This window comes from Zootoca vivipara, chromosome 1 (assembly GCF_965207765.1).
Source record: "Zootoca vivipara chromosome 1, rZooViv2.hap1.1, whole genome shotgun sequence".
NCBI lineage: Eukaryota > Metazoa > Chordata > Lepidosauria > Squamata > Lacertidae > Zootoca > Zootoca vivipara.
Window position 1 is genome coordinate 15,741,265 of NC_142582.1, and position 9,746 is coordinate 15,751,010.

General features: G+C 37.3%; 1 protein-coding gene across 1 annotated transcript; it reads left to right on the forward strand.

Annotated features, from left to right (window-relative positions):
* Positions 1 to 1,671: 1,671 nt before the first annotated feature.
* Positions 1,672 to 9,522, forward strand: MSTN (myostatin). Its single transcript, XM_035136086.3, has 3 exons — positions 1,672 to 3,515; positions 7,608 to 7,981; positions 8,746 to 9,522. Exons 1-3 carry the CDS (start codon positions 3,011 to 3,013, stop codon positions 9,124 to 9,126), a joined length of 1,260 nt encoding a protein of 419 aa, XP_034991977.1. The 5' UTR covers positions 1,672 to 3,010; the 3' UTR covers positions 9,127 to 9,522.
* Positions 9,523 to 9,746: the final 224 nt, after the last annotated feature.

The window sequence follows — 9,746 nt, forward strand, 5'->3', positions numbered from 1 at the left end:
CAAATTTTTCTACTTACAAATGGAGCTCCGTCCGCCATCTTGGATGCAGTTTAGATAGGATTTTTTCTACTTACGAATTTTTAGATAGGGTTGCTTCGACTTACGAATTTTTTCTCCCAATGCATTCCTATGGGATTCGACTTACAAATTTTTTCGACTTACAAATGTGTGTTCGGAACGCATTAAATTCGTAAGTAGAGGTACCACTGTATTTATATTAGTAATGATTTTTATTCTGCTACAAAACTTGAGTGTCAGATTAGAAAGGCATGGAAAACATGGGCCTTCGCAAAATCAATTATGTAGAGACTAAAGTGATAATTAGTAATGGTGTACAAAGCCCAATAAAACCTAGCAAAGTACTTAAAGGCACACTACCTCTGATACTTTCAGATATCTACAGGGTTAAGTCCTGTTCATGGTGCTGTTGATGGGCACAGCACTGGCATGAGTCATGGCATTCTTGGCAATGGTTCACAATGTCTGGAACACATTCCTGACTGACATCAGAATTTCCCCTGCATTCCTGACATTTAGTTGCCAGATTTCCCCAGACTTTTTCTGCCTGATGCTGTTTTGAAGGTTGTTATGATTTTCTGTAATTTTAAATATTTTCAATGGTATCTACTATATGCTGGGCTCTGTTTGTAATAAAATAAATGCACATTTGGATGCAAGAGTTCTTTAGCTCTTACAGACTCTGAATGTCATCTCAGAAATGGGATGTTCAGCAGTGAATTATGTTGTCCACCAATGTTTGAGCAGAGATGCACCTAACTGCCATTTGTTAGTTGGAAACCAAGGACAGGAGATGATTCAATCCTCATGTCTTTGTGGTTCATGACTCACTTAACTCACACCTATTTCTATCAAATTGTGCTACTCATGCTGCCCAACAGGTGGAACTGCATCTTGCACGACCTATTTGAGCTACATACAACTTAGAGCAGGCACCCCCAAACTTGGCCCTCAATATGTTTTGGGACTACAATTCCCATCATCCCTGATCACTAGTCCTGTTAGCTAGGGATGATGGGAGTTGTAGTCCCAAAACACCTGGAGGGCCGAGTTTGGGGATGCCTGGCTTAGAGTTCTCTTTGTGGGAGATTCTGATCTTATTCTGCTGGGGCTTGGAACCTGTGAAAAAGTAGTAATGAATACCAGAGCCTCTTCCTGTACATGGATGAAGCAGGACCCTGGGCTGTTCCCAGCAATTCCTGATAGCTGAGTTTGGGATGATGTTTCAGCAAAGGCTTAAATCAGGGACAGCGAATCTGTGGGCCTTCCTGTTGTTGTTGGATTCCAACTCCCCTCACCCACAAGCAGCATAGCCAATGGTGAGAGATTTAATTTAATTTTGTGCATTGCTTATATCCCATGTTTCCTTACTAGGGAAAGCCCAAAGTATTAAAACAGAAAAATAAACACAAAATATTAATAATCAATAACCATGACCCCATGTAGATGTTTTATTTGAGGTTTTAGAACAGGCATCCCCAAACTGCGGCCCTCCAGATGTTTTGGCCTACAACTCCCATGATCCCTAGCTAACAGGACCAGTGGTCGGGGAAGATGGGAATTGTAATCCAAAACATCTGGAGGGCCGAAGTTTGGGGATGCCTGTTTTAGAAGGTCGCATGCCGGGAGGGGTTGGGGGGGAGATGGGATTCGAGAGTAGCAATGCATTCTGAATGAACCAGAAGATATAAATTCAATGGGTTAAATCCCAAGAAAACAAGCTGAAGTATTAATGAAATGATCCAGAGAAATAATGCTGGGAGCCGAAGGATATCACAAAACCATTTCTCCTTAAATTACTGGGCAATTTATCAAATTATTGGTGGAAATGGTGTTTCTTCCCAGCCCTAATTGCAGCTACAGTGGTACCTCGGGTTACGAACGCGATCCGTTCCGGCTCGCAGTTTGTAACCTGAAAAAGGCCCAAACCGCCGTTTTGCGCATGCGCCGCTTCTGCGCGCGCACGCACAGCAAAAACACTTCCGGGGTTGCGCAGTTCGTAACCCGAGTTGTTCGCAACCCGAGGTACGACTTTATTTGCACCTTGATCCTAAATCTGTTCATCTCAATCAAGGAAATATGATGTGAATGTTGAAGCAGGATCCTGTGTATGATGATACTATTCAAACTTTCAAAAGTGTGTTCCACAGGGTAACAGCTTGGTTTCAGAGTTATGTCAGCATATGCATCTCTGTTTGGGTTGGGCAGAGATACTGAATCTAGTCCTCCACACTGCACCCCTAAACAGGTGACTGGTGTGCTGTCAAAGGATACCACACAAGCCAGCTGTCCTGGATATATGCACAAGAAGATTCCTTCTCAACAGCACATGCCTTGTGTACTACTGCACTTAATGACCTGTGTATAGTGGTCATTATGTGTTTGTTCCCTGTAATGTATTTAGTATTAGGATGTAAATGAGGTTCTATCTCCTTAATTACTTATACCACCTGAACTCAAACATAATCAAATTAATAAAACATGCATATGTAGACTGGTTAGGATTTTGGTTTTAAATTCTTAGCTATTACCTTTTCACTGGTTTATTTCACAGTTCATTTTTAAAAATCCATATCATTAAATAAAATATTTAAGAACAATTTTAATGTATAATAGTGACAGTCTTTACACTTATTAAATGTTTTCTTTTTCAATTATTGGCCAGCTTTTTTTTAGATATGGGAAGGATACATAGACTGATTCACAATAAAAGCAGCAGCTGATTCACATTTAAGAATGGTAATACTATCTTTTGATACTGCTGGCCATGCTCCTTGGAAATATTCTTACAGCCTGTGAGGAGATACTCTCTATGGAATAGTCAGAAAATCAGCTCACCCTTGGCAGTAACAAAATGCGGTCTAGCAACTTATGAGGGACATGGCTTTAACATCTGACAGTTAGATTCATTGTTGGTTTAGCAGCCAATCATTGGTTTTGACGACACAAGTCTAATGAAGGTTGGAATATAAAAAGCCCTCTTGGAATATACATGATTCACCAGAGTGGTGAGTTGTCTCAGATTGCATTTGCCTTCAGTGATTCACAGTACGGAAAGATTAAAAAAGGAACCAAAGGAAGGAGAAAGGAAGGAAGGGAAAGCACTGCACTGAATGTGAGATCCTGCAGAAATAAAAAAATGTATCTTTATATTTACCTTTTCATGTTAATCATACCTGGTCCAGTGGATCTTAATGAAAGTAACCAGGCAAATGAAAACATGGAAAAAGATGGACTGTGCAACGCATGTACATGGAGGCAAAGTACAAAATCTTCAAGAATAGAAGCTATAAAAATTCAGATCCTCAGTAAACTGCGTCTGGAGCAAGCACCTAACATTAGCCGGGATGCTATAAGGCAACTTTTACCTAAGGCTCCGCCACTGCAAGAACTGATTGATCAATATGATGTCCAGAGAGATGACAGCAGTGATGGCTCTTTGGAAGATGATGATTATCATGCTACAACTGAAACTATTATTACAATGCCTACAGAGTGTAAGTACGTTTATTCCTTTATAAGATACTACTCTACTGACAAGCACTTGTCTTAGCACTAGAGACCAACAATCTCCCTTTGATCTCATCTAACAAACTGCTGCTGGAAGCATGAGGGGGGGGGGAGTTTTTTTTTTAATTGAATCATGTTCTACTGACAAGTAATTTCTCTTTTAATGGTATTTCCCCCTTTATATACAAACTATTCCATGAAAAGCATTTCTAACAATTAACTTGTTTATTGCTGTTGGTATGTAAATAAGTTATTTAGTTAATCAACCTTATTATTTCAGTAATTTATTGTGCAAAAGTAAAAAAAGGCATATTAATGCATCAGTTTGCATTAGCAACCTTCTGGGGACACTTGTTTTTAGGAGTTCCTGAAAACAGGGGGTAAGGGGGAACATCCATGTAACTGACAAAATAAAACATTAAGCTTCAATGTACTGTAGTAATATATTTTTTACATGTTTTCACATACAGATATATAAATTATAACTGTACCAAATATTCTGTGTTAAAATTGTGCAGAGGTAAAATAAAATGAATTTACAATGCAATTCATTGATTCAATAATTATAATATTATGCACTCCCCAAACTCCTACTTTTTGTATTTTGGTGCTTATTCACAATCATTCTTCTGATCTTCTGTTGCACTGGCACAATTTTTATATTATAACAGATATTTTGTTTCTTCTTCCTTACACTATCTCAGCCAATCATGTATCACATAGTGAATGTGATAGCGTCACAGAACCAATTAGATTTGGCTACCTAGTGTTGTCAGTGAAGGCAAAAAACCCAGCCTGAACCCCAAATTCAGCTCTAGCTGCACCCCAAAGTAATTGATTGAATTAATGTACTGGAAGGAGCCCAGGTCAAACATTAAACACTTCCCACTATAGTGCTTGCCTTCAGGTGTTTTCTAAAAGTTGTATAGTTATCTCTTTGACATCTGATGGGAGCACTTTCCACAGAGAGGGTGCCACTGCCAAGAAGGCCCTCTGCCTGGTTACCTGTAATCTCACTTCTCGCAGTAAGGGAACCGCCAGAAGGCCCTCAGAGCTGGACCTCAGTGTCTGGGCTGCACAGTCGGGGTGGACACGTTCCTGCAGGTATACTGGGCTGAAGTTTAGGGCTTTAAAAGTCAGCACCAACACTTTGAATTGTGCTTGTAAATGTACTGGGAAGCAGTGAATTATATGAATTATATGGTGATATGGTCCCGGCGGTCAGTCCCAGTCATCAATCTAGCTGCCACATTCCAGATTAGTTTTAGTTTCCGAGTCACCAAGTCAATACTCATTCAAACACGTGTCCTGTTCAGGCAACATAGTACCGAAAGGCAACGTTCCTGTTCTGCCAAAGTGTGTTCGGCGGCAAAAATGTTACCAGACAGGAAGGCTTGGTTGAGTTGTCAATACATCCGGAGCCACATACTCTCTCCCCAACAAACGTTTTCATGGCATTTTGCATCCCCGCAAAACACTAAACATGATGGGTACTTTCAGAGTGGCAAAAATGTTCAAAACACTCAATCTCTGTGCTTAGCACTAGCATGCATTTGCTTTCCCCTAATCTAATTACTTTGTCCACAATTGTTAATACAATCTATATATTAACCACATTAAGCTAATGCACTCATTAATGTAGCACTTAATAAATGCCAATGGTGCTATATTTTAAATAATGAAATGTTCCACAGCTCTAGGAATTCTATTAGTTGTGTTAAGAAGGAATGAAGATATTTACTGAATGAGCAGATTCTTAGTTATCTTCTTAGTGCTGAGCATCTGCCATGGCTCCTATCAAGTATCTTTTGCACAGCTTATATTATAGTATCTTATGTTCTTCATTAGCTGAAGTATTTGACTATGGCAGCTGCTTTCGGAATAACACTTAAGGCGATGATAAAATAAAGTAAAAGGACAGCTTGAGCACACACGACTTAGATTTGCTACCAGCAACAGTGGCATAAAATATTCAAGAGGAGTGAAATGGTTATTTTAACATTTCTTTTGGAAAGAATAATCAAGAATTTATGTTTTAGAAATTCATATTTAAAGAAACATGATTTAATTATTTGTGCTGACTTATCAGAAACATTGCAGAAAATACTTTTATTCTATTTATTTCACTCTTCATTGATGGTATTTTAAAAATGCAAAAACTTTTTGGTAACTTAATATGAAAATGACTTAAGAGTACATGTCTACTCAGAAGTAAATCCCCTGTGCTAAATGAAGTTTACCCTGTGATTAGGATTGCAGCCTTAACATATTTTTACTTCAGGCACAGGAACTTGGGTCTGCAACCACATCCCAATTAGAAGCAGGCCCATGCACAGAAAAGAATGCTATTGTAAATCTGTCCTTTATATTGCTGTCTCTGGAAAAAGCCACTCATATAGGGGCTCTTTGTGGTACATGAGTGCTAGTACATCAATATGTGATATTATTTTACACTAGATGTATGGAGAGTTAAAATGTATCTAACGGCTTATATAATCTCACTGTATGCTATAATAAGATTTCCTACTATATTGCAATTCCTAGTCTGACAAAATAAGTCAGATATGGCAAATTAAAAATCAGAAAATTAAAATAAAGTTATTAACAATACATTTTGTTGCAATGCAAATGAAAGCAACTTGGTTTCTGCTATACTTACTCTACTATATGTATACAACTCTACTATATGTAATTAAAATAGAAATAACACTCACAAAACCTGAATGAATGTTTGCCATTCGTTGTGTTTTAAGTGGATGTTATATGTCACAGCCACTTTCAGGCTGAGTACACTGTACAGTGTGTTCAGTACCCTTGGTAATTTTGACTAGAGGGTGGGGAGAGAGAGACTTTATTTCAGAGAGTGATTTGTACAGCTGGACAGTTAGTATAACTACACAGACTCTCCAAGATTCTCAGGGTATATTGCCTTATGATTTGTTTTCTTTTTAATAATCAGTATAATTTTAAAAGTTCGGCCTGTCCTTTTCAGCAGAAATCAATGTAATCACATAGTACAAACATGACATCATATTCATCATATCCACTTAGCAGTCCATGGAATTCAGTGGTATTTACTTCCCAGGTAAATGGTATAAGATCAAAACATAAAACACAATACAAAAAAAGCAAATAGTGAAATTATATATATATATGAATCATTTTCACCTAAGTCCTCAAATGAACATGCAATTCCTTAAGATTTCAGTGGATTTCCTCCAAGATAGGTCTTTTGAGTACTGGAAATTAAAAAAATATCCAAGTTTTTTTTGTTTTGTTAAGTTTTTTTTCTTAATCTACGTTCAGTATTTCCCCCCTTTTCTTTTCCTCCTACGAATAATCACTTATTTTGTGATTATGTTTTTTTTTTATTGCAAGCTAATGGAATCAACGTGTTTTATTGGTAGATCCAGATTTAGTTAGTGCATGTAGGTATTCAAATCAATATGAAAACTTAGTTATGACTTAGATCCCACTGAAACCAACAGAACCTAGATGCAACTAATTTAATTTGGACTCTGGACCCAACCCTATGGAAACTGTGGGGTGCTTTAGAGACTCCAGAAGGTGGTGGAATACAAATTAAATAAATATAAATAAATACTGGATCCAAGGCCACCACCTATTGACAAGGGAGAATTTTAAATGTAAAAAGTGACTGGATCTACTCCAAAATATCACTGGAACACCAAACTTTATCCATGGAACTATACAAATTGTGCATGGGGATCTATATGTGTTAAGGGCATGGATTTATTATGTGCTCCTTACCGTATTACTGGAATGCACTCACTCAGACTGGCCATAAATGTTTGCTGCGCGTCAAGAGGTTGTGGGAGGGGGATAGCAAAATTTTGATGGAAGTATTGGATATTGATTAAAATGGGGCAAAGTGTGAAGCAGTTAAAAAAATAAAAGTGGTATACCGGTACATCTTAGATGGTCACATGAGATCTGAGCAACTGTTTCCACTGCAAATTGTAAGTCACTGCTAAGAAATTGTCTGAAGAAGTTATAAAATGTTTACATGTTTTCTGATGTTTGCAAACAAGTAATATTTTCTATCCATTTGTTTATAGCTGATTTCCCTATGCCAGTGGAAGGAAAACCCAAATGTTGCTTCTTTAAGTTTAGCTCTAAAATACAGTATAATAAAGTAGTGAAGGCTCAGTTGTGGATATACTTAAGACCAGTCCAGAGGCCTACAACAGTATTTGTACAGATCTTGAGACTCATCAGACCCATGAAAGATGGTACAACCTCTACTGCAATTCGATCTTTGAAACTTGACATGAACCCAGGCACTGGTATTTGGCAGAGCATTGATGTGAAGACTGTGTTGCAAAATTGGCTCAAACAACCTGAATCTAACTTGGGTATTGAAATCAAAGCTTTGGATGAAAAAGGAAGAGATCTTGCAGTAACATACCCAGGACCAGGGGAAGATGGTTTGGTAAGTTTCACTTGGAAATTTTGCAGGAACTTAATTGTAATTCATTGCTTAAAATGATGTTTTCAGACAAATGAAAGAGGAATTTACAAAAGCTGTGATTATTAATGCAGTGTGAAAGCTCCAGCAAATTAATGATACCAGGAGCTGGAAATTGTCCTCCGTGCTCCAGCAGAACAATTAAACCAGAATTGTACATAAACTTCATGTAGTTGTTTCCTGTAATTGGAATTATCAACACTTATTTTTCAGTTCTTCAAGCTGAGTGCTATATGGAAGGTGCTTATATAGGCCATTTTTAATAGCTAAAAATTAATAATATAAACAATTTGTGTGTTTGATGTGTTAATGCCTTCTAACAGGACAATGAAAAAGTTTATGACTAGGAGCCAAAGAGTTCCTCTTTGTATGTGTCCAAGAACTTGAGCATTCACAGTGACATTTTAAAATTTTGTCCTTTGGGCAGTACACTGTATAACAAATTGTTTTCAAAATCATCCTAGGTTTGTTTGGTTTTTTTAATGGATTGTCATGTAACATTGTAGCTGCTACAATGATTCTAGGCTTTATTTTATTTTTACCACTCTTCTCCTTACTCATAAAAGCCCCCCTCCCCCTAGTAAAAAGCTGGCAAGGTTTTTTTTTGTAACAAGGCTGGTTACATCATTACAGCTCTTGAATGCTATACAATGTTTAGAAAAAATAAATTTTGTGTGTCAAATGTCAATCACTTTACCACAATACTATTCCTTTTTCTTTATTCATAGACTCCATTTTTAGAGGTCAGGATTACAGATACACCAAAAAGATCACGCAGAGATTTTGGCCTGGACTGTGATGAACATTCAACAGAATCTCGATGTTGCCGTTACCCACTGACTGTGGATTTTGAAGCTTTTGGATGGGACTGGATAATTGCACCCAAAAGATACAAAGCAAATTACTGCTCTGGAGAATGTGAATTTGTATTTTTACAAAAGTATCCACACACTCATCTTGTACACCAAGCAAATCCAAGAGGTTCAGCAGGCCCATGCTGCACACCTACTAAGATGTCCCCAATAAATATGCTGTATTTCAATGGAAAAGAACAGATAATATATGGAAAGATACCAGCTATGGTGGTAGATCGTTGTGGGTGCTCATGAGTTCTTCATTAGGTTTGCTACTTCATAAAATATGGAATCTATGAAAAGTATTTCCCTTGAGCATTTTTGAAACTGTGAATTTTTGTACAATAGGCCTACCTCTGATAGGCTATACTCTAGGCTATTGTAAAGATTTTGTACCAGACAAGCTACAGTATGTGAATTGAAAGACATTTTTATGCAAGGGCTGGTTAAAAACCAGTGAAAAAGATAAGCTACAATCAAACTCACAGGATTTCACAATGAATTTCTTATTCTGGGAAGGTATTTTTTCATTTATGCAAACAACATAATCATATACAAGTTTCAGCAGATAGAAGTAGAAAAAAAGGCAACCTCCTTGTATTCCAGAGAATGAAAAGGAGCAGGCTATTAAATATAGTCTGAACAGTTGAATTCACTGTTGTACTTGCATTAGAGGATATATTTGTGACGTATAGAGTAAACAGAGTACCAGTGAATTTTTCTCAAACACTTGAATTGAGTTTAGAGTATAAAAACTGATAAGATGAAATTCCACAAAACAGATAAGTTCACAAATTAGGGTAGGTGCATTTTGTTTCCATTCCTTTTATAATTAGTATGTTCATTACTTTCTGCCAATGGTGCTATCATAGTAG